The sequence below is a fragment of the Eupeodes corollae genome, chromosome 2 (assembly GCF_945859685.1).
Source record: "Eupeodes corollae chromosome 2, idEupCoro1.1, whole genome shotgun sequence".
Taxonomy (NCBI): domain Eukaryota; kingdom Metazoa; phylum Arthropoda; class Insecta; order Diptera; family Syrphidae; genus Eupeodes; species Eupeodes corollae.
Genome location: NC_079148.1, coordinates 27,885,488 through 27,912,352, shown reverse-complemented (window position 1 = coordinate 27,912,352; position 26,865 = coordinate 27,885,488). Strand labels below are relative to the sequence as shown.

General features: G+C 32.5%; 1 protein-coding gene across 1 annotated transcript in view; it reads right to left on the bottom strand.

The window, feature by feature from the left end:
- LOC129944812 (neurotrimin) overlaps nt 1-26,865 on the bottom strand; it is a 221,792-nt gene that overhangs the window by 44,865 nt on the left and 150,062 nt on the right. Inside the window, exon 2 of the mRNA XM_056054475.1 lies at nt 1,686-1,923. Coding sequence (XP_055910450.1) covers nt 1,686-1,827 — 142 coding nt within the window. The 5' untranslated portion in view covers nt 1,828-1,923. The remainder of the gene's footprint in view (nt 1-1,685; nt 1,924-26,865) is intronic.

Here is a 26,865-nt window from a genome sequence, read left to right as displayed (position 1 = left end):
TTACTTACATGCACCAAATTGAAGATATTGGACAGTGACACAAAATACGTAACGTACGTGAGCTGTCAAAACCAGTGTTGCTAAGAAAATAACGAAAACGTCACCCATTATAACCGGTCATTTTGTGGTTCGAAAAGTATTGGGCTGAAATTCAACATCTGCCTTACTAAGTTTTTTTTGTCAGTTGAAAGTTTGACGCACAACGCATACAAATTGTTAAAACCTGCTCAAAAATTGTGATTCTGCCACAGCTACATATCGTGCTTTAAAAAGAGATTATAAGAAGAAATTTAAAGAGACTGGATTGTTTACAGATATTGTAAAGCCTGTCCAACATCGTTTTGTTCGTACCACTGAAAATATCGGTGCAGTAAATTAAAATGTAACCGAAGACCCAAATGGTTAGTTTTCTCGTCGTTCCCAGGAATTAGGACTATCATATTTCACATTATTGCTTCAGCTTAAACAACAACTGAAGCCAGCTGACCATTCATAATGTCGTAGATACGTCGAATGGGTACTTGAACAACAGGCGGTGGATGACTATTTCCGAACAAAATTTTCTTCAGCGACGAAGCATATTCCTCTCTCAAAATTGTCGTATTTGGGGTTCTGAAAATCCTTAAGTAATCTAAGAGAGGCCATTACATCCACAAAAAGTCACTGTTTCGTGCGCTCTTTGGTCAAAAGGTGTGATTGGACCTTACTTCTTTGAACACGACAATGGAATGACTGTCACAATCAATTCGAAACGTTGTGGTCAGATGATAACCGACCTTTTTTTGCCTGCGAATAGCGACTTGGAGAATATGTGGTATTCAACAAGACGGTACCACATACTACACAACTCGAGCGGATATGGCTTTGTTGCAAGAGACATTTCATGGCCGACTGACTTGTCATCGTGGCGATATCAACTGGCCACCAAGATCATGCGATGTGCCAGCGCTAAACTTAATTGTGGGGCTACGTTAATGACCGTGTTTATGTACATAAACTTTTAACTCTTGAGCACTTAAAAATTCATCAAGGTATGGTTGATGTACTGCCCAATATGTGGCAAAAAGTGGTTGAAAACTACCTTAAAGTAACGATGCTTTTCATTGTAGTCTTTCACACATAATATCAACGTTCAAACTTTACAATAAAAAAGAAATGTCATGAAAAAAAAAATATTCTATATGTGTTTTATTTGCGTTTACTTTTAAAACTGCAAAATTGATAGCTCTGTAATCTTTGAACATATTATAGTAATTAACATTTTTTGTCGAAATTTTCAGTTTTTCTAAGTTTAAATGAAGTGTTTCTTAATATGTTGTTCAACCTATTTTTACCATTAAAATGTAAGTTTTGTTGCCTAAAGACAATACTATAAAAATTAAGATTTGTTTATTTTATTTTGGCCATAGCTGTAAGTATTAAACTTTTATGTCTTGAACTAAAAAATGTATTCTTTTGACTTTGTTGGCAGCTTGAATGAAAACTATTAAAACAATTCGACATATATTTGATTAAATTTCAATATAGTCGAAAAGTATTTGATTTCATGTGTAAAATGTCTGTAGGCATGTAAATTCTCATCCTAAAAACTGCGTATCCTTCCATCCAAACAAAAAACAAAAATAACAATATATGTAAATAAAAGTACACATAAATATTTTAAAACCAAATTGTTCGACTCTTACCATCGCACTCACCAATACAGTTGAATATAAGCAAACCCATCAGAAGCCTCCATCCTATGCTTATGTGAGATAATGAATACCAAGTTAATCCTCTTACCAAGGACGTTCGCATTCGGTTGCAGCTGAAGGGCAAATTCGTCATCCTGAATTTCCTTTAAATACCATTGCTGTTGTTGATCATCATCTCAAGTCCCTGCTGCTGATGCTGCTGTTGCTGGCCTCGATTTTCATTTGTAATCTGTCAAAATATGTTAAAACAAACACAACCAAAGGTTAACAATAAATACAAAAACAACAACAACCTTTAAAAAAAAGAAGATGAGTGAAAAATCATCAGTTATATGTCAGTGAATTGTATTTCATGGAAAAATTTGTTCATGTTTTCTTTTTTTATTTTTTATTTTGTGAAATTCTTTTCCCTCGAATGGTAAAGCTTTTCATACCAACCAGGACATCTTTTTTTTAACTATGTATATGTTAGCTCGATATGTGAATGGGATTTTTTGTTGTGAGTAATATTTTTTGTTGACTATTACTGGCTTAACAGTGTCGATTGTTTTATTATTGCCTCTGACACATATGCACAGCACATCCCTACGAAACGAACACACAACTACACATACGCATGAGAAAACATACACTAAGGATTACACACTTAAGAGAGATCCCCAGGGCCATATATCACAGGACAAAGTGCTGTTGATAATGGATTGTATTGTTTCGTTCGATATTTATTTCCTAGGATTTTTCGGAGGGATATGCATTTGTTTTGGTAAATGTCTGATGTTCCTGTGAAGAGCGTTTTTTGTACCAATATTTTGTGTCTCTGATTTTTTGATGTTTAATATTTTTATTTGATGTATATTCATTGTATAGGAACATACAACCTGATGCCTAAGTACTCAGGAACGGAATGACAATCATTTCCATTTTTGGCATCAAATTTTTTTGAAAAATAAACTTTTGTTCTAAAAGTTAAGTTTTTAATTTTAACACAAAACTCTAAAGTCGTGTCATCCAATGACTAGGATTAAAAAAATATAGCTATTCGTGACAGAGTAACTTCAAATACTAGTACTTTGAATATTTAAAATAAGGGAAGGAATGTTGCAGCTATTTGTATGACAAATTCCTTTCATTTTGGATATTCATATATCCTTGTAATGTGACTCTACTCAACCTATAGGGAACAGAACAGGACATACGTTTAGAGAGTTTATTTTTAAAAATTACACAAAAAAATCCTAGGTTGGTATCTGATGAAACTCATTCCTGATATTTAAATGAAAAATATTGTTGGGTTTTTACCATCAGCTGAGCAAGCTATTGTTATCGATAAATTGTTCAATAGAATGAAGCATACGATACGCTTTGTTTTGAATTGAATTGAAACTGATAACTGAAAATTATTCAATTCTATCTCTATTATATTTGTTTTCTGCTTTTTTGTACATATTTTACAGTTTGCAAAGTATTGAGAACAGTAATTGGCATTGATTTAACCAAAATGCATTAAAGATTATATTTTTGACCTATAACTGGAAATGCAATAATTAAAACAAAAAATTCTACAACCCTTGTTTGTTTCCAGAATTTGATAATTTGAATATAAAAATTTAATAGCTGCTATTATGCTTCAAAAATTAATTATGGATTTTAAGTATTTTTTTATAGAAACTACTACTTTTTTATCATACGTCCCAGCATAAATAATGGGATGTTCTGATACCTCTTCATACATTTCTGCTAATACTTTCACTTTTTGTTATAAGCAAATCTTAATCTTAGTGAATTTTGAGAAAATTAGTTCTCTAGCTTAAAATGTTAAGCCTTAAACTATTTAAGTGATACAGAATCCATCTAAAAATAGGAATAGCCAGCTTTGACAAAAGATGTTCGTCTATTTAGATGTAGAAATATTAACTTTTGACTATCGACATAGGTAAGGCTTGAAATATTTAATATTTGTTTATACTTATGTGCACAATATCGAAGAACTCGTAATATTGTAGGAATTACCGATGATGTTTTTGTATTTTTCAATTTGTTTGAATAGAAACAACAAATGTTCATTATTTTGGTTTAAAATTTCAATATGTCAATATTAGCATGGATCATTTAAGAATCTTACAAAATAGGAATTGTTATGAGAACAAATGAGTTATAAGCCAAGATTTTTTGATGAATAATGAATACGACTAGGAGAACTTAAAACATATTTGAGAAAATAGTGGTTTTGATTTCTTAAGTGAACAAACACAATATTAAGTGCATTTTTAAATGGTTACTATTTTAGGCTTGAAATCTACGTTTTCCCATAGTTTTTTCTTATAAATTATTAAAAATTATTAATATAAGCGTTTTTGGAATACAATGAAATAATGTTTGCGTTTTAAGTTTTTGAAAAAGAGAAATCTGTTTTTTTTTTTTTAAATTATTTTTGTATGTATACAATTCTTTAATTTTATTTACTTCCCATAGGAAGTTATTGTAAAAAGATTTTTAGAACGATGTCTGTGCGTGCGTGTGTACGTACGTTCGCGACTTTTTTTCGTCGTCGTCGATAGCTCAAGAACCAGAAGAGATATCGACTTCAAATAAATTTGTTTATACGGATAATAAGCAGAAAGGACTCTTCAGAAAATTGCGTGTGCGGTTTTTTTACCATGGCAATTAAAAAATAAAGGTGAAAATTTTAGTTAACCCTAAATATCTTAGGAACAAAAACGCAAGAGACTTGCAACGTGATACCAAACAAATATATATTTTGAAAAAAATCTAATTAACGGTTTTTTTATAAAACAAAAAAACGGAAAAAAATGTGTCACCTTGAAAATTTTACGAATTCAAAATGATTTTATCTCCAAAACAATTTTGTGGAACGAAAGATAATGTTTTTGACATCTGGTAATATTTTGACAAAATCGAATTGACCGTTTTTATTCATAAAAATAAAAACCTAACAAAAATATATTACTCAAAGTTGGTAAAAATTGAATTTCGATTGAAATATCTTTTCAAAACTTTGAGATAAAGGCTTTCAATTAATTTCAACTTATAAGAAATATTGTCTTCAACATTCTGAAAAATGTTGAGAAAAATCAAATTGACAGTTTTTTTTTATAAAAATAAATAATAACCTTAACACAAAAATTAATAAAAGTTGGTAACAATTTTTTTTTCGATTCAAATATCTTCTCAAAAATTTGAGATATTGGCTTAAAACTACTTTTATCTATTAAAATATATTGTTTCCAATATTCGTTCAAATTTTGAGAAAAACCAAATTGACAGTTTTTGTTACAAAAAATAAAATCATAACAAAAAACAACACTAAAACTTGTTAAAAAAAGCTCAAAAAGCTTTTTAAAATTAAAAATATTGTCGTCAAACTCTTTTTATTTTACAGGTAATATTGTTTTCAATATTCAGTAGTTTTTTTTATAAAAAGCCAACAATTCGTTTTTTATAAAAAAAATATAATCTTCAAAAAAAAGTACGCAAATTGGGTAAAAATGTTTGTTCGTTTCTTGATATCTCTCAAATTAATTTCCTTCATCCAATTTGTTAAAATTTAAGAATTGCTACTAAAATTGGTAACATTTTTTTGACTAAAGATCTATTTAACAAAACTAGATTTTCAAACTAAACTTTTTCTTTTTTTGAAAAATATTGTTGATAATTTTAAATTTTTTCAGAATAATTCAACTGACAACTTTTTTAACCCAACACGAAAACAAACAAACTTTTAAGCAATAGAAATCGTTAGATGGGATGCGAAGTTATTAGTGTGGTCCCAGCCTCTTTTTTTAAACATATTTTTAATGTGCAATTATTAAGAGTTTATATATGTACATACGTTTTACTTTTCAATTTCGTAAACAATTTAACAGAAAAAATACCCATTTTCAAGATATCGAATTTCGAAAAATCAAAAATAAAAACAACAGTAATTAATAAAAAAATACCCATTTTGAAGATATCGAATTTCGAAAAAACAATTGTATTTTTGAACACCAAATATTATTATTAAAAATTATTGAAATCAGTTGATTAGTTCTTGAGAAATCTTAAAAACAAAATAAGGGTTTTTAAAAATTGTACCTTTTTGGGGCAATTCAAACATCAGTTGATATTTGAGAAATTTCTAATTTTCGATTTTTAACCCTAAAATTGGTATGACTACTATTTCTGTCTTTAACAATTATAAAAAAAAGCTCAATACCCTAATATCCAAATTTAAAGTCATTCAACCCAATGCTTTGGATTGTAGGGGCCAGGACAAACAGACAGACGGGCAGAATCGGGGGATTCACTTTTTTCAACTTCTCCACCATCGTAATGTTTTGATTGATTCAAATCTCGAGTTCGAAATTCGGTACGAATTCAAATAGTTCCTTTATTCCGCAAGTAAAAATCATAACTCAATTTCTGATTGAGCTAGAAGAACGAATATTTCGGTGTTGAAAAGAAAAAGAAGCAACATTTGTTGATATATGCATTAATTTTGAAAGGAAGCGGATCAAAATGCTGTTTTTTAAAAAACTGTATGGTCAAAATTCTGTACGATTCAGTATAATCAAAATATCGTATGGTTAATGTTATTTCTTTCAAAACACTGAAGATTAAAAATGCTTTATCTAAAAATGCCAAATTGTCAAAATGCTGTATCTTACAATTCTGTGTTTAAAAATAATTCATTTTTGCAAAAGGCAATTTTGGATTGTGATAAGAACAATTCAAGTAAGAAATTTGAGATAAAAATAGTTTTTATAATAATTCAAAAACAGTTTTTTGAAATGCAGAATTCAATATACAGAAGTTTAAAACACAGATATTTAATGTGTTACAGTATTTTGATCATACGAAATTTTGTACATAGAGTATTTCAAAATACAGTATTTTGAGATACAGCATTTTAAATAAATGATTATGACCCATACATTATTTTCTTCCCAACCCATTTCGAAAGAGTCTAAAATAATGTCATTAAGATGACTGCCCTAATTCCTGTATGTTGACGCAGACGTTACATAAGATTTTCGTATTAGTTTTTTCAAATCTGGAAGAATCCAATGACGCCCTATGTCACAGTTCCCATATAAACGATAACTAATCTTCGGTGAATGAAGAGGTTTTTCTGAAAATAAGTATGGGCTCCTCCTCACATCAGTAACTAGGATTAGGTTTACTCATGTCAACGCTTAGTTAAAAATTAGCCTAATCTGTAATCAAAAAAGGGTCTAGGAAGATTTAATCTTGTAATAGTAATTATGGCTTAAAACCACTCTACTGTAAATGCGGGCTATTTGGCAAACCAGTCCTCCATGGTGGTTCGTTATAAAAGAAAATATATTATTTGGCGCAACTACCCGTGGCATGATGGTTAGTGCTTTGGACTGTCATGCCAGAGTGGATTGACTTGGATTCGATCCCTGCCTATGCCATCTAAAGTCTTTTTATGGGTACTGCCTCTTGCTAACAAACTCTCCAAGAGTAACTCTTGTCGTAAAAAAGTGCTTTCTCAAATTAGCCGTTCGGATTCGGCCTAAAATTGTAGGTCCTTGCATTCCTGACAACATTACTCGCACACAGGAATGGTTGAGAATTGTAAGTCACTAGGCCCTAGTTCTCAACGGACTGTTGACCCACCTAATTATTTATTATAGTTACTTACAACTTTTAACCAATTCTGTGTGCGAGTAATGTTATCAAAGGTGTAGGGGACCTACATTTAAAAGAATCCGAACGGCTATTTTGAAAAAAGTACTTTTTATTACAAGAATTACTCTTGGATGATTTGTAAAGTCGTCGCAAAAGAGAGTACCTGTGAAAAAAGCTTTAGATGGCACAAGCAGGGATCGAACCCAAAACATCTGGCATGACAGTCGGACGGAGTCACCATTACGTCACAGGTAGTTCTTTATAAGAAGACTCGATTTCTTAATGAAATCATAATATAATTGACAAGTTATAAGTTTGAGAACATAAATGCTGATTCATTGTTCGACTTGGATTAAGTTTGAATGTTTGATGTTTGAATAAGAGATTCAAATTATTATTTGCATGCATCTTTGCAAAATTATATGTTAACGAAAAAACAGAAAATCCCATGAAACTATCAATACGAAAAATGTGAAAAGAGTTAAATGAACCAATTTTTGAAGAAATGGGAGGATAGCTGCAAGGCTTATATTTTACAATATTACTTTTCACATGCAGAGTGAAGCAGAAACATTTTATAATATTCTCTAAAATTATCAGAAACAAAAAAAAAATGCCCCCTACCCAACACACTCAAGTTAGTTTTTTTATATTAATTTATATATTTGTTTAACTACCAATTCCAACATAAATTTTATCATGATTCTTAGTTAAGTTTAAACGAGATAAGATATAACCTTATTGCAACAGGTTCAGAAAAACATTATATCCACGACCTTATCCATCAAAATTGTTGGAAAACGAAATAAATACCAAAAATCTAGAGTGATTGAATTTAATTGAAATAATTAAATAACCATCAAATTATTAAATTAAATGAAATTAAATTTTATTAAAAAGAATTCAGAGGTAGAAAAAATAATAGCTTTTATATCTGAATCTAGTTCCTGCATATAATATAATAATACTGACATAAAAAAAATAAATGTTTATATTCAACAATCATCCAAAAACAAGGAGAGCAAAACAAATTCGATGCAAGCAAAGCCATAATTCCCAGAATATGCATCATATTACGGAATCGTTCATTTTAATAATTAAATTCTTCAAGGGGACGCCCGGGATTGCTATTCTATATTCTCCTTCTATAACAGATCCCCAATGTTTGGTTTTCATAACTCCAGCCTCACCCACCTTAGACCTCTTCCTTAACACACAATTATTTGCATCCTCCACGTGATGGTGATAGAGGGGTAGATGGAATATGTGTAGACTGGCAGAGAGACTATGTATAGAGTCTGTGAAGCACGCTATCTACCACAATGTAGATGACGTTGGAATCAAAAGTTTTTCACTGCTGTTTTAATCAAATCCTCCGCAGTAGTATACGGCAACTTATCGCTCTTCTGTCTCCTGTTCCTTTATGTATTTCAACTCCTGCCGCCACAGCACACCGCCACGCCACGCTATCTACCGTCACCCGGTCTAGTGAGTCACACTAACAAAAGTCATGCTCTATGATGGAAAAAAAAAAATAAAGAGGTAAAGGGGCCAACAGAAGGATACCACCAAGAGAAGCAAGAGACCTGAATTTTCATCCACTATTTTACTTCATTTGGTTTTTGGAAGAGAATGCGATAAGCTGGTTTATTTTTTGTGGAGCTATTTTTCCACATGTTCCCTCTAAAAGGTGGATGTGGTTGTTTAGCTATTTTTTTTGTTGAATGGAGATGTACTTCAACTATACACAACAAGCCCTTAAGACCAGTGACATGAATTTTGGTTCTTTTTGACTAGTTAACCCCTGTCCTTGTCCTCATATTTTCGTCCTCTTTGAAGAAAACCAAACAAAAAAAAGTCAAAATATTATTTAACTATGGTCGAAGGGGATTTTGTAGTAGTAGTAAAAAGTGCCTTCTTTGATCTTCTTTCTATGAAAAGACAAAAAGAAGCTTAACATTTTATACCTACTGCCAGGGTAGATACAAAGAACGAGATATATAATGTTGGTAACTGAGTGCAGATGAAGATACTGTTTCTTTCGTTTCGTTGCAAGAAAAAAAAGAAAATGTTAAGATAATGACTTTGGATTTTTCAAGCGGAAAGGCATACAACTTTCCATAACGCTTGCTTAAGTTTCCATTTGAGAGGCAGTATAGGGGAAAATGCATTAAGACACAAGGAATAGCGGATATTTTTGCAACAAAAAGAAACATTTTCGGAGTAAAATCTTTCAAGCATCAAAGGCTCTACTACGGTACGTAGTTTTTAAATGTCTGTGCAGGTTTCTCACAGATGAATCGTAAAATTTGATAGAACTTCTGTGAAGTTGAAAAACACTTCAGATAATGAACACTCAGAGCTCGGAAGTGAGGCGATTTCTTACCGTTTAGGTTAATTGTCAAAAACTTTCACAATTGTTTCCCGATGGGAGTGTTTAAAGTTATGGAAATGTCTACGTGAAACTAATCAACTTAATTTTTATTAAAAAACTTATCTATTGTATTCATATTCACTATTCAGTTATAAGAATATGAAAATAATTTTGTTGTTGAATGTTAAGTAGGGTTTCAGTAAAGGTAACTAAACGCCCCTTATTCCAAAGGGTCACAATATTGCCTATGAAGAAAACGATTTGCAAAACAAAACACATTTACTAATTCAACTAAAAGAAAATATTTTGGAAATCTTTGCATTGTTATTAACAAAAAAGCACTCCCCTTACCTACTATAATTTGGTGATTTGCCTTGAAATTTTGGAATTTATTGGACTTGAAAATCAAGAGTTTATATGAAAAATGTATACAACTATAATTTCCATTCAACAATTTAAAATACATGTCCTTATGTCATTCGCCTTTATTGTGCAGAAATATAAAATTATAAAGTTATCCAATACTTAACACTTTGCAGGAAAGTATTTTGAGCCTAGAAAATTATAATTTCATTAATGTTTTTTAATAGTTTTGAACTGAGAACATGTACATCAAAGTCATTTAATAGTTCTTGGCAAAATTGTTGATAACCCTTTCCATTTCTCGCCTCTTCTTTACATGTTATTTTTGTAAAAAATTGTTTGCAGTTTTTTTCTTGATGTTTATTTTTTTTAAATAAGAAGAAAAGTCCGTGCCCTATATTTCTCAAATCTTAGCCAACTGTAACTATACAATAAAGGTTTAATTATTTTATTCATTTTGATTAATTAAAGGAAGTATATTTCGAATAACTTGTTATCAAACTCTACAGCAATTTCAATAGAGATAATGAGTTGTATCAATGACAATAACACTCACAATCAGACTTTACATAAAGATTTACATTTAAAAGAAGTTGAAGGTGTCTTATGTAATCACGTTGTCCTTAAACAATATACTGTTTTGAAATATAATATAAACAAAAATTTAACCTAAATTTATTTAACTGTTTATAAATTTTCAAATGAAATATTTTCAAAATTTTTCTTTTACCAATAAACTCTTTGTTGAAGTTTAAAGTAATTAAAATCGAGGTTTATAAACTCAAACCCTTTATATCCGATATATTCTGAATGAATAATTTATCCATTTGCACACGTCTGTCACCCACTCATTTGACATTCATACAAATTTTATAATAATAACCTTCTTCGTCTCGAGAACGCCCAATATATTACCTTTATAAGGTATATGTAGTTAACCTATTCAAAAGCTCATCACGTATGGCCAGAGGATAATTTTATTTATGAACATGAATGCATGAATACCTACTCCATAGTATAATATCGTATAGGCAGGTAGGTGCCTGCCTGGACGAATAAACAATTTTCTTATTTGTGTGAACAGTTAATCACCCCGGGTAAGCCATTTCAGCCAATTTATCCATCAGAATTCAAGATAAGTACATAAAATCCTTTTCTGTGTGCCGCACCAATTCAGTTCATTCAGTCAGTTCAGTTGAGTCCGTTTTTTTGTACAAGCTTAAGCTCTTCGTCCTGAACTCGTTAGAGGACATGCAAAAAGTGCGTTATGTAAATTCGTAAGGAACAACGTGGTGGTGTGGTGGCGACGACGATAGTAGCGGCTTCATATTCGTTCATTGTACGTTTTGCAATGAGTCCTTTATGGCAAAAGACTTATTACCTTTTATTTGAACATATCCTGCTATAGTCGTACTCTGGTTTAAGCCCGTGTGTTTTCTTATATCTGAAATAATATCACCATCAGCACCGCCACAATATGCCTCGTCTCACCACCGCTGAAACATCATCAACGATGCAGAAGTGGATCCCTGCATTTTATTTGCACACCTCTTAAGGGCTTTAGCAAATAATGCACTCTAGAGTTTGTATAGGTTAGGTACATTCTATATTTTATGGAGAATGTATCCTTGGAGGTATATTCGCGTATTTGTGCTGTACACGTTTATATGTATGTGTATCTAAATGTATTGGTTTTCAAATATCAAGATACGGCACGTTTCTAATAAAACCAAACTGTTTGCCCCTTTTGGCACGTTTCGCTTTATATTTTGTGTGTGTGTGTGTGGCACGCTGGTGTTTCTTAAAAGACGGTCCTTAGGGATTGCATCCTTTTTATATCCGAACAAACAAAAAAAATACATAAACCTTCTACCAGCCAGCAGCGCCTTCAATATCATTTGACTGACGAAAAGCACGATGGTGTTTTGTACAATTTGCCATTTGCCAACAGCCAAGCAAGGACCTCTTTCTTCTTATCATCGTGCTTTTGCCGCCAATCTTTGAAGACGATGAATCCGACGACGACGAAGACGTGTTGTGCTTTTTACTTGCTTCGGTGAATGAGATTAAAGGGTGAAAACGAGTACCTTTTTTTTGTTGGTGCTAGCTTGTTTATTAAGGAACAAGTCGAAAGAATCGTTAGAATTGTCTGCATCCGAGTGATGCGATGCGACGCGACGGTACTTAAAAGCAGGCAACACAAAATAAAAAGCAACAGCAAAAAACTGATTATACGTACTTTAAAATCAAATTGGATAGGTTTTGAGCATTTTAGGGGTAAATAAGTGTAGTATAAGGTAAATGAAGAGCAATCCCTTTCATATATCTGACGGTGTCTTTTCGTAATCTTTTTCTTCTAGTGTCTGGAAGTCTTTTCTTAAGTTTAAAATTTCTGTTGCAAGGGAGACTTATGGGTTTCAGAAAATTCAAAGGTATTGTATATTCAAAAATCATGTATTATACGTGTTCCAATTGAATTGCCCATAGAGGAACCCTGGGTTCATTAAGTTTGTTGTTGTACTGTGGCGTTAATACAATTATTCATAACCTTTTCTGTTCAATTGGTTAGATTTTTGTCTTTGATACATACATATTAGGGTCATAAAACAAATCTTAGAAATAGGGTTAACAGTTTCGTTTTGTGTTAAATATTCTAAAGTTCACATTTGAGCTCTTATAATTATTATTTAGAACTTCTGCATCACTGTTTCCTTATTTATTTGGGTTTTTTGTTAATACTGATTTTTAAGTTTAATTTTATGAAAAATATATTGGCATACATATTTTTACATTAAATAGTGTGGTTTTTCGACTACTCTACTTGTAGAAAGGTTAACCAAGTTTAAAATTAAATTCACCAAAAATTTGCAAATTTTCAATGTTTTATAGGGAAATAAATTGTGCCATAAAAACAAATATACCAACAGATTATTCTTGAATTTTGTTCATGCCCAAATATTCTACAACCATAGTGTAAGAATTAAAGAAGACGGTAGAAGTTCTGAAAGAAAGATGTCGGTTTTGAATTCATGAACAATACTCTTGAAAGACAGAGTGTGCTAAGGAGTTTCAAATTCACGTTGTACGGCTAAAGAACGAACCTCTGTACTCCACAGTATTTCCGAAGCGGGCTCAAGTGATGAGAATGTCTAGTAGCACGAGTATTGCCGTGAAACTGTTTAAGGTGAGGAATACAGCCTTAAATTTTCTTTAAGCATAGTCCTTCAGAATAACATAAAAAAGTTTAAGACAACATAGTATGATGAAACAACGATGTTAGAGTGACGTAAATGAATCAATGATGTTGTTGTCAGCCATCATTCTAAAAGATTTTATATAAAAACTGTCAAAAGGCTTGTTACTGAATCACCAGCACAGATTTTGTAGAAATCTTTACTCAAGTTTTGGATTTATTTTGGTGGACGATACAAATTTAATATAAAAAGAAAATTGCAACTGTCAGTTACTTAAACTATAACAGCAAGTATGTGTGACCTTATCGTGCATTTAAATTATTAAAGCTTGAAGTGTCTTGTAATTCAAAACGTTTAAGTTGCTATAGTACCTACTGGACCTGTATATGGTATTGTTCTACCTATACACACTAAGTTAAGAGTGGTTTTGTTTATGCCACGTTATTTCACCGTCTTCGTTGTCGTCGTTGTTTCTGAGACAATAAGAACTGCTCTTTGATACGGCAAGAGCCTTGAAAATGTGTTTACTTTCAAGGGACGACAACAAACGCTCACAGGAAATAAATTGTGTACCTAGCTACTCGCATAACCCAAGTCCAATGGCTTCGAAGGGAATTCTTATACCTTTTCACTGTAGAAACGTACGCCAACAAACCTCCCCCTTCTCTTTATTCCTACAGTCCTTTCCTTATTCACTTTCCTAAATAAACACAACAATACCCCAACGTGTTGCATTTTATATTTTATTAACCTTATTTCTGCCAGGATATTCCTATCCCTATCCCATGCACAGAATACAGACAAAAAGAAATATCCGAGGAAATGCAGGAATCTAGAGTGTGCCAAATGCCCCAACCAAAAGCAGCCAACTCTCGGCTTCACTTCACGTTTTGAGATGCTCTTTGAATTTGAAAAAGCATAAGGCGTGTAGTGTACTACGTGAGACCAGTTATTCAACACAACGACGACAACGACGACGACGTAGTTGCATCCTTTGCAAAGAACGAGTATAATCTAGTTCCACTTTCAGTGCAGTTGCAAGGACAAAACAAGAATGATAGCAGTGGCAGTTTCAGCAGCAACAGCAGCCAACCAACCATCCAAACCAACGCCAACGCCAACGCCAACGCCTTGCCAATCGAGTTTCATTTGGGTTAAGTCAATGACGTATCCTGTACACGATCCCATTATTTGCACAGCTATTCAGAAGGAGTAATTACTTCCGTCAAAGAGAGAGGAAATTCAATTTCTTCGTTTTTCGATTTTGATTGCATTCGGAATCGGGAAGGTAGGTAGCTTCATGGTCATAAGTCGTTCAGTAGGTCCGTCAGGCGGGCGTAAGTGTGTTGATAAATCTTCTCAATCTTTCTCACACCCACACCACATATACCTACCTGCAGTATCTTAAAGTTTGAAGGTCCTTTTAGGACAGGTGCATCCTGAATCTGCTATTGGGTTGGGTACAAATGGTAGATGGACAACAGGGCATATGGGTATTTATTATATCATCATCCCATGAAAGGGAAAAGTCCATCGTATAATGAATATTTCTCAATAATAATTTATCATTATTTGGTTGAGTGAGTTCAAAGGATATTATTGAAGCAATTGTTGTTGTTTCCTTTTGTGGTGATAAATATGTGCATATGAATATTCTTTTATGACGAGTGAGAGAACAAACTGAATGTGGACTTGAAAGAGGAAAGGCAGATATTATTGAATTCTCGAGTGTTTAAAGAAAATTTAATCGATATCATTTGTTTGAAGTTGAAAAGTTAACAATATTTGTGTTGGATGACTTTCCTTTTGAATGGACTCAAGGTGGACCTTAATGAAGACTTCTATTGTCAGACTTTCCCTTAATGAGGATTTAACACATTTATATTTATGAATTCATAACTTTTTACCAGGGCAATATTTTGAAATTAAATTACAATTTAAGACATTTTTATTGGGTCAATAAAGTATGAGTTGCAATCAGGAGTGTTGAAACTTTTGTAGGTTAAATTATTATATTTTCGAGTTCAAAGTTTGAAGGTAGATGTGAATGGGAAAAGTGTGAAATTGTGGTTTCATAATGAAAATCGAAATATTTAATATGAACTTGCAGTTATCATTGTATTTATGACGTGGGTGTGTTTTATTTATAGTTTCATTAAAATGTACTAAGTATATTTTGATGAAAAAAACGAAATATTAAAATTTTGTTAAAGGTTATTTTAAAATGCAATATAAGGCTGTATATGTATATTTTGTATTCATGGATAATAATTCAACTGAAACAAAATGGTATGTTGAGAATTTTTAATATCATCTAGCAAAATATGTACTATGTAGGCTATAACAAAGGTCAAGCTACAAACGTTATAAATGTCAATGTTTATTTCTTTTAAATTATTCCATGAGTCGGTCGAAATTTTTAAAAAATGATCATCTTTTTTCCAAGAAATTAGAAATTGTTAAAAATATTGTCATAACCCATCCAAACAATTTTAAGTTCGAAAATTTAAAATTAAATATGTTTTCATTAAAGAAAATAACATGTGATAGAGGATTGATTGATTGATTTGCAGACTAAACAATTCGTTTTGTTTCATATTGAGATTGTATTTTAAGCTTAACTTATAAATAAATCTTATCCAATTGTTTTGACGTACTGTTTGTTTAGAGGAACATATAATGTTATAAACTTATGAAATTAAATTAGTACTAAAGTTAAGAAAAAAAAACGTTTTTAAAATCTGATAAAACCCAAATTATTGGTTACAAAATTTAAATAAAGAATTAAATTTTTGTATTAAAAAATACGAAAAACATATGTTTTATTGTTTTTATGAAAATCATCTAGACAGATTTTTTTAAAGAAATGACTTAGAGCTTGGAATATCTCGACAGAAAAATTGGAAACTACACTGGTCGACAAAATTACTTTTTTTCCGCAAAAAATAAAACAATACCTTTTTAAATGATTAAAATGTCTCAAATTCGAATACAGCCTTCAGATTTCTATGGAATCAAGAATAAAATAAAATATAAACAGGTTAAGGTAAAACTCAAAAGATCTCTTAACAATAAATTTCATGATAATTTTGCAAAGTACAAATCTTTCTCTTCTAGAAACAATTTGAACCATTTAAGTATATCATTCTTAGTTTCTGGAAATTCTCAATATTATATGAAGTTTTGAGAAAACCAAGAATTTCATAGTTTCACAGTTTTCAAAAAATTCGTTTAGGAATTAATTTTTAGTGCTGATTTCGAATTCTAAATTTGATTTTAATTTTTTACTCAAGTTTTAAAAATACCCATATTTCAATAACAATGTGTAAGAGAATTGTTTATACAACAAAAACAAAACATGCTTTAAAACCGTTTTGCCTCATTCTGTTAAAAACCAAATTGGCATAGTGGTTTAGCGTTTCTTTTCTATTTTTGTAAGACATGTGAAATCTAACAACATATGAATTTTAATAATATAAATACTTTAATTGAATTTTGAAGATAGAGATTATAGATTTGGAAAAACATCACAGATTTTATTCAAAGACCTACTTCAAAAATTTAGATAACCAAAAAAAGCCTTGTATAGGTTATTTTTTTTTTCAAAGTAATATCTCAAAGTCTAATTTGAATTAAGGTCATTGAAAACCATTATCAGCGTGAATCACATTTTTGCAACAAGTTTAAATAACTTTTAATAGGAAGTTGTTATAAGCGGTTCGATTTGCAAAATATAAAATTTTGAAATTTTTCAAGGTTCTTAGAATCAACAGATAAACAGACAGAATCGGGGAAACCAATTTTTCGACTTTTCTACCATCGTACCATCTTGAGTTAGGAATTTTTGACGAATGTTAAACTTGTCAAATAGTTATTAAATGTCGCAAGTAATACATTTTTTTTTACTCTAGCTATTTAATAAAATTGAAAAATTTGGTTGACCTTAAATTTCTTTCAATTATCGATTTGATACCAAATTGTCATGCATTTGAAATAAAATAATCAATTAACGGTTTTTTATACAGGGTCCGGAAAAAAAACAACCTTATTTTTAGACGTGTATATTTAAAGCTATTTATAGATAAATGGTATTCCGGGTATAGAAAGATAGAGGTCTACGTGCCGTTTTTAGTAATCATAATAGTGTGGCACGGTGAGCATCGCGCATTTGTCGTAGAGGAATATATCCGTAATGGTGGTTCTGTAATTACTACTCAGCAAGCATTTCGCATTCGATTTCAACTTGGACGACAGGATCCTGTTCTGGATAGAAAAACAATTCAAGTTTGGTTATCAAACTTAAGAGCAACAGGTTCTGTGCTAAAGAGAAAGTCGTCTGGCTGACCTTTAACCGCAACAACGCCGGATAATGTGGCACGTGTGGAACGTGTCTATTCAGCAATTGCCGATGCGTTCAGCACATAAAAACTCAAGTAACAGTTAATGCGGATCGCTACTGTCACATGATTGAGGCCTTCCTTCAACCAATTTTAAATCAGTTTACTAGGAACTACAAAGCAGTATGATTCCAACAAGATGGAGCCACAAAACACACTTCACGGCGTTCACTTACCATTTTGAGAGAGATGTTTCCAGAGCATCTTCTTTCAAGGTGACATTACCTGGCCACCAAGGTCCCCCGATTTATCACCTTGTTATTTTTTTCTTTGGGGACATTTAAAGGCCAAGTCTTCACTTATCGCCCAACACCACATTTGACTCAACGAGCAATGGAAAACTTCCGGGAAAAGCTTCGTAAATGTATTAATAAAAGAGGACACTATTTAACGAATATAATGTTTAAAACTAAGTAATTATTTTAATTAATGTAAAATGGCAAAGTATTTAATTTAAGAAATTCAATCTATTTTTTCTGTTAAATTGTTTATTTATTTGTCATTGCCTTTTAAAAATATAGGAGATCTAGAAATGATATTACTACAAATAATTGTATGCATCGAAAAATAATGTGACCTCAAAATTCTTGCTAAAATTTGTTAATAGTTGATTTTCGATTCCAAACTTCCAAACTTCGACTTGGCAACAATTCAAGTTTTTGATTTAAACTAATTCTCATATGAAACATTAGTGCAACATTTTTAACAGTTATAGTTTAAAGCACTAAAATTGACCCTACTTAAAGCATTTTTTTACCTATAAAGTCCTGTTCAATATTTTCTTAATTTTAAACACTCTTCTAAGTATAAAAGTTTTTAATGTGATCTTAAACCATCGTCTTATTTTCAAAAATAAAAAAAAAACAGTTTTCTTTTACTTTTGTATGAAATAACAAACGTCAAATCGATAAAGCTTACGTAAAAAATAATAAGGACGCATTTTCCTAGTTTTAAAGTTGGACGAGTGCTTTAATTTTAAAAGTTTAAGCAAGCCAGAAAGGAATGCAATGCCTATATTCGAAGGACAAAATTTTTACATGACCAAAAATTACGTCGAAAAATACTGCAATATCTCAAACTCGTTTCCTACGCTTGTTGTCAATGACACTCCTTTAGTTAGCTCTATTGATGAAGCCAACTTATTTGCAAGGCAATTCGCCGAAAATTCCACCCTACCAGATAGTGTCATGACTTCCCCAGTTTTTAAACGCCTAAATGATTCTATAGGACCAATCTTTTTTCGTACCCGATCTGTGGCGAGAGTTCTTAAAGATCTCAACATTTATAAATCCGCTGGCCCAGATGGTATCCCCGCTATTATTCTGAACAGGTGTTCTTCCACGCTAGCAAAACTATTGCGTAAGCTTTTCCATCTATCCTATTCTTCTGTGCTCGTTCCGAGTAGTTGAAAATTGCATTTGTTCAGCCAATCCAAAAAAAGGCGAATCTTCTTCTCCCAGAAATTAACGACCGATAGCACTAACCTCCCTTCCGTTTTGGACGGATTCAAGTCTGAAACTCATAAAATAAAAGCTGGTGTGCCCCAGGGCACACCTACTTCTAATGCTCGAATGTGCATGATCGACCACCTTTTGTGTAGCGATCACATACGCGATGTTGCCAAAAATGTTGCAACATGTCTAGGTTTTTTAAGACGTTGCAAGAAATTTGTCTCTCCGTTTGATATAGCTACAATCTACAAAACCTATATACCTTGGAAACTGGAATATAACTCTGATCTCTGGGCTGGTGCTCCTGTAACTTTTTTAAGCCTCTTCGACAGTATTCAAAAAAAGAGCTTTTAAAATGATTGGTGACATTAACATGATCAACTCGTTTACGTCACTCGAACATCGACGCATGGTTTCTTACCTCACCTTTTTTATCGATATTTTAACGGACTATGCTCTAGTCAAATAACCAGTTGCATTCCTCCCCTTAAGAAATTTAACCGTAATACCCGCGCTTCTAGGAATGCCCATCAGTTTACCCTTGAGCCCAACTTCCGCCTTACTATGAAATACATAGATTCTTTTTTTAGCCGTACTACGCGAGTATGGAACGCCTTCCCACGCTCTATCTTTCCTTGTCATTGCAATTTTGCTCCTATCCAACTCTTCCCTCTTTTCCTAATGCTCACACTGTGTCTTTGGCATAATAAAGCTATACAAAACCCTTTTAGTGTTCGCTAATTATAAAAAAAATTCTTTATATCGTTTACATTATCAAGGAGTCAACCCTCAAATGGGTAAACTTTTAAATAGTACTTCTCAAAACGACAGTTGTGCTTATTATTAAAAATTTCATTCAAAATTTTGTAAGGATACCAATGGAAAGTTATTATTGAGAGAAGCTTTTTTGTTTTTAACTTCCTATAAGAAGTTATTGTAATGGATCCGATTTGTCAAATTGAAAATTTTGACATTTCTCGACATTTCAAGATACCTATAGTCGAAATAAAAGATTTTAAGAAAAAAATCGAATTAGCGTTTTTTATAAATCAATAAGACTGAAAAAAATTACGAATAAACAATGATTTCATCTCCAAAATAATTTTGTGCAACGAAAAACAACGTCTTAAATAACTAGTAAAATTTTGAAAAAAATCAAAGTGACAGTTTTTTTATAAAAAAATAAAAACATTAGTCAAAGTTCGTAAAAATTGAATTTCGACTCAAATATCTTTTCAAAAATTTGAGCTATAGGCTTAAACTAACAACATTCAACATTTTATAAAAACCTCACAGTCAGTTTTTTTTAGAAAAAATAAAATCTACAAAAAATATTACGCAAAATTGGTAAAAATTGATATTCGGTTCTCGATATCTCATGAATTATAGAAATTATTTAAAATTGGTAAAAATTGTTTTTTTTTTTTAATAAAAATCTCGTTAGCAAAAATAGATTTTGAAAACAAACTCTTTTATCAAATGCAAAATATTGTTTTTAATTTTTAATTTTTTTAGAATAATTTAACTGATAGCTTTTTTAACAAAACACGAAAACCTACAAATCTTTTAAGCCAGTCAAATCAGACAGACGGGATGGAAAGTTATCAGTGTGGATCGCATCCCAACCTCTTTTTTTAAATGCTTTTCATCAAAATTGGTTTTTCTTTTTTAAATATGCACTTTCGAGTGTTAATAAAAAGACATATTTTTGAAACCGCACTTAAATTTTTCAGTTTTATATTTAATCAAAATAAGAATATTTCGAAAATTTTAATAAATTCATATTCAAGTTTGTAATATTTAAATGCAATTCTTGAATTTATTTAATTTAATTTTTATTTATGACACATCTTGCAAGCAGAGTGCAATGTTTTGTCAATTTTCAATGTAAAATATTAGCTTTTTCATTCCCCTCCCCGTAGCATGAATTTCATTTTACAAAAATCCAATAAGTTTTAAAATTACAAATTCTTCAAAAAAAAAAAAAATAATAAAATCTAAGCAAAAATAAACTCGGTACACGAAACTTATTTTCATCAGGAGACAAAATACTGTTGTATTGATCATGATCCATATCTATACTTTTTGTACACATATGTACATGTCTATATACATTTCTATACTTATGTTTTTATTTAAGAAGCATATAAAAGAAATCCAAACCATCGTCCTTGCACACAGCAATTTACTGCTCCCCAATTGACCCCCTCAAGGAAGTGAAGCCAGTTCAATGTTGCAACAATGCCATACATACCACGGATTTTTCTATACACTTTTTCTTGTTCCTTCTTAAAGCCGTTGAAAGACTTTCCGACACGTATTTTCAGAACAACTCGAAGCGAACGTGAGGGCAAGGAGTAAACTATGTAGAAGCATTTCGAACCTGAAGAGTGTGAGTGTAAGGAAATCCGCTTTAGGGTGACGGGGCGTGCTTAAAGAAAACAAAATCGAAAAAGAAATAAAAATAGAAAAAAAAACCTTTACAAGTGTCATCCGGAGAATGGGCAATGAAGCACGTTACCCATTCGGTCACATACTAAACGAGAATGTTGGCGAAAAAGTGTCACTAGTGTCACTCCCTTTATTGCCATTGCAAGACGTTGTACAAACTATCAAAAGAAATCCAAATGTACAAATAGCACACACACACACAACAGAGAAGAAGCTTACTACTTTAGCCTTAAATACGCTTAGAAATTTCAAGCAGGAGCACAGAAAACACACACCTACTCGTGTGTGTATAGAGTGAAAGTGCTGAATATGTTTAGTTCACGTGTATATAGAGCAATGCTATGTAAAGAAGTAAAAAGAACAGGGATTGTCTCCCGAGGGAATCCTTTTGCTGGGATTTCGGAACTTGTCCTTTTTTTGTTTTATTTTCAGAGAAAGAACTAAGGTACTAACGATCCCCCTTAACCCCGTAACTTTACTACATTAAAGTTGCCAAACGAAAATTGGACCGGGAGCAGGACCTGGATCAGGACCAGAATCAGGACGAACAACGATATTTTTGAGCAAAGTTATTTAATTTTTTTTCTTGTGTTGCTTTTAATTTACAAATATTGGCATTGTGCAGTTAAAGCTTTCTAACACAATTAAGCACCATGAAAGATATAGGAAACGGCACAAGGGGATTTTGAATTCAAATCAAAGGACACACTCATATATCCTAGGGAGAGTTTACTTTATGACAACGACCGTTCGTCGTCGTCCTTTAAGACGACAACGACAAAGACGACGATGTCCCAAGTCAGACCATCATAGTCAGAGTCAGAGTCAATGAGTGCATTCAAATGAAATTCTCCTCTGAAACTGGAAGAGTTTATTTAAATCAGAGAAAAACATTATCCTTTTTGCTATAACAGGATTACACAGGAATTTGTGTTTTATAATTTTATTTTATATATCTTTTTCTTTTTTTTTTCTGTGTTACTTTGGTTCTTGTTCATTTTCCATATGTATGATGGTGATGGTGATGGTGTGTTTCACTCTTTGAATGTCCTGCTCCAGCAGTTTTGCTCCTTTTTGGTTCGTATATCGTTCGTTGGGATATAATAGTGACAGTAGCACTCTGGAACAGAGGATAGGTGGGTGGATATTCGCTTTTTATTTTCAATATTATAAAGTCACGCTGACATGAGAACATAGATAGAGAAATTTGTCCTCTGTCCTTTGGCTTTTATACACATAGGAAGAGTAGTGTAGTTGTGCAACGAATGAGTTACAAATTGCAAAGTGAAAGATGAGTATTCTTCCATTTATGCGCTGGAATAAATTTGTCTAAAAGATGTACGTTGCACGATATGCTTTTATACAATTTTTTTATTTGATGTCATTTTTATATTTGTACCAACGTTATAGTTTATAACGTGGGTAGAAGGTATGGACATATCTACTAGAAATGTTCATTACAATGAGCAATAAAGAAATATTTATTTTTTACTATTTGTGTGAAGCATATACCTAATGACATTCTAATGAATTCTAGAATTTGTGTTTTAGAACTTTAAAATATTTATTGAAAAAACACCTGCTATTGAACCTTGTTTTTTCTAAAAATTGATTATTAAACCTAATAAAAAACCGCATATATTTAACCTTCAATTTCAAGGAAATTTCAAACCAATTTTTAAAAAGGATTTTTTTTCATTTATTAGAAATGTATCATCCGACAGTAAATATATAGGGCCCTTAAAACGTCGATAAATGTCAAGATTTTCAATTCGACAAATCGGACCCATTACAATAACTTCCTATGGGAAGTGAAAATTCGAATTTTCCCAAAACATTTGGATGGAACTACTGTTATTTGTTGTCTTAAAAAAAAGCATCTAACGCAAATTTGCTTTAAATCTTAATTTCAAAATTTGAAGTCAATCGACTAAATGGTTTCGGCTGCAAGAGACACAGACGGACGAACAAAATCGGAGGACTTCGGCTTCTCTACTATCGTAGAGTCATTTTTTATTCAAAGCTCCAGTTAAATTGTTTTTAAAAAGTGAACAATATGAAAAATAACTTCAAAATGCAGAAATGTAATTCTTTGGGAACCAATTTTAGAAAAGCTTTTTTAAAAAAATCGGATTCTGAAAAAGTAAAGTAAAAAGTAAACGACATAGTGGAACCAACGTTGTGTGTTTTGGCGCGATGCAGTTTCTAAGAAACTTCGAGGAACCATTCACATGGCAAAGGACCATCCATAAAGAAAGTTTAACTCAACATGTTGTCTACCTCGGGACCGCTTGGTAAGATACTTGAGTCAAAAACCATTTTGATAAGTTTTAATTTTTCTTGTAGGTGTTCGTTTTTTGTAAGAAGAGTTTTTAGGGGATTTTTCTAAGAAATAAAAATATAAGAATATTTTGCATATAAACAAAACATTTATCTTTAAATGTTAAAAATTTAGCTTTCCTCAGGTATGTTAATCGAAAACAGATTTCTTAAAGGTTTTTATTTCTCATAATTCAAATTTCGCTAGAAGTTTTCCACACAAAAAATGTATGTTAACAACAATATCAGTCTAGAATGAAAAAATGTTCAAGTCAACACTTTCATTGATTCTCGTGATATCCAAGTCAAAAATCAGTTTTTTACTTTTGTTTTTTTTTTTTTCTATATTTTTATTTTTTACAAATTTTATCAGATGTCAAAAACGATATGCTTTGATACATACTTTTTTGTACTAAAGTTGCTGATTGATATTTATTAGAGCGCATGACAGAGAGTTTTCGAGGCTGAACATCTTAGACTTTCCCTTTGTGATTTCAGCCCCACGTTTTCTACTTTCCTTTTTACCCTTCACGTTTATTGACGACGATGCATTATTTTATGAGTTGGCAAGCATACATCTTTTGTGTAATCTGGATTTGTCAAGCATATTGTGAAAGTTCAACTTATGCCTCTATTTACTGTCAAGTCTGCCCAAAGCACTTCACTGTTTGGCCCTATTTTGGACTTTGCTGACAATCTACCACCGTTTAAGACACAAACATTTGGACCTATCATAAGTCATCTTTCTTATAAATATAAGTTTATCGGGGATATCCGGAATTATAGTTCTACTTACATTTTCTTTTTCCAACATATAAATGAAATCCTAACAGGATACGAAGGTTTTTAAAGTGATTGTTTTTGCGGATGACGTTACTATAGCTGTTTCAGGAAAGCTTCTCAACACCTTTAATTGACTCTTACAAAATGTCTTAGACAAACTAATACTAGTAGACAGGGTGTCAACCCACACAAATTCAAATTAGTCTTATTTTCGAAAAAATATAAAATTCCCTAAGTTAAAGCTATCGAACTGAAGTTCTCATGACGAGGCCTACTATATGGGATTTATTTTAGAAAAAAGCTATAGTGAGATTATTTAGAAAATATTTCTAAGTAGCTATTTAGAATCAATTTGAAAACACCCAGACGACGCCACCCCTCAAATGTTTCGACAGAAACCTCTAGATTTGTAGACCTTCCAGATCTTTATGGGAATATAGGACATTCCTGGAGGAAGAGTCAATCCACTTTTGGTACGATAGCTCATAAACAAATGAAGGGGTTGGTGAAGGTGTGTACTTTGAATGACTGACGTTAAGTCTCTCATTCTATCTTCATAATCATTGTAGCGTGTTGGTATCAATACCTGATAACCGTATTTTCTCAGGTAGTCAGCTCACTATTAAATCTCTTGGCTAAGTCTCCACAAACTCTATTACAATCCAGAACTGTCGATCATCTATAATGGAGATGGGTTTTTTCCAGGATCTGCCGTTATGTGAATATTTGATCGACTGTGGACTTAACTGGTCTAAAACCACACAGATATGGACCTATCAAGTTATTGGCGTTCACATATTACGGCAGAGAAGATTTTATAGGCAATGTTAAGTAGACTTATTCCTCTATAGTTGGTGCAGTTTAGAGGATCTCCTTTTTTCAGGATCGGCAAACAATACTGAAGTTCCATTCATCGGGCATGCTTTCTTCCGACCATATCTTACAGATAAGTTGCTCCTAACCAGCTTATCTCCAGCTGCATTAAAGAGCTCGGCATTCAATCCATCCGCTTCAGCGGCTTTATTAGACTTTTACTTTGATATGGAAATCTTTACTTCGTCTAAGTCGGGAGGACGGGATAGTTGGCTTTCGTCGTCTATATTGAATGGATCATCCTGCCTGATAGCGGAATTCAGTTCGTCGTCGCCGTTATACAGTCTGCAGAAGTGGTCCTTCCATATCCTCAGCATTGACTGCTGTTCCACTATGACGTTTCAACTTTCATCTTTGCAGCCTTCGGTTCAAGCTATCTGTGAATTTCGTTTCAGCTGTTCATAAAACTTTCGAACTTCATTCCTGCTTTTAAACTTTTCAGCATCTTCGACCGCACGCTTCTCATACCCTCTCTTTTTCCTTCTGAGAAGTCGGCGTTCCTCTCGCCTCTTCTGCTCATAGAGCTCATGAGCAGCTCTCGTCCTTTTATGCAGCGCCGCTTTGCGTGCCTGTTGTTTGGCATTTGTCTGTCGACATTCCTCATTAAACCAGGTGTTCCTTGTTGGTGGCTATTTAAAACCCAACACATCAGAGGCGGCTTCTCTGATTGCATCTTGGCAATGTTGCCACTGGTTTTCGATACATTGTGTTGGCGGCAGAGAACTTCGAGAGAGGATGTAAAAGGATTTCGCGATCTCTGGCCATTGTAGCCGTTCAACGTTGAACCTCCTACCAGCGCCTCCCTGTTTTGCATTGGGTGTGGAAATCCGAAGTGCTACCTTGGCTACAACGAGGTAGTGGTCCGATTCGATGTTAGCTCCTTGGAAAGTTCGTACATTCACAATGCTGGAAGCGTGTCTGGCGTCGATCGCAATATGGTCAATCTGGTTGATTGATCTGGAGAAGTCCAAGTTCCTTTGTGGAAGACGCGAACTGGCTACCATGAAGTTTTGCCCCGCAGCAAAATCTATGAGCCTGTTTCCGTTGTCGTGCCGGCTGTTTTTCCTGATTATTTCACCAAAGATGTCTTCCCTTCCTAGTGTGGCATTAAAATCCCAGGACAATTTTAATATCGTAGCTAGAACACTGTTCATATGTTTTGTCTAAGACCTGGAAGAATAATTCTTTGGTGTTGTTATTCTTCCCTTCTATTGGGGCGTACGCTAGTTTTGCCGAATTTAGCCTTGATGCGAATGGTTATGACTCGCTCGTTTATGCACCTATAGCTCAAGACTTCTTGCCTAAGTCTGG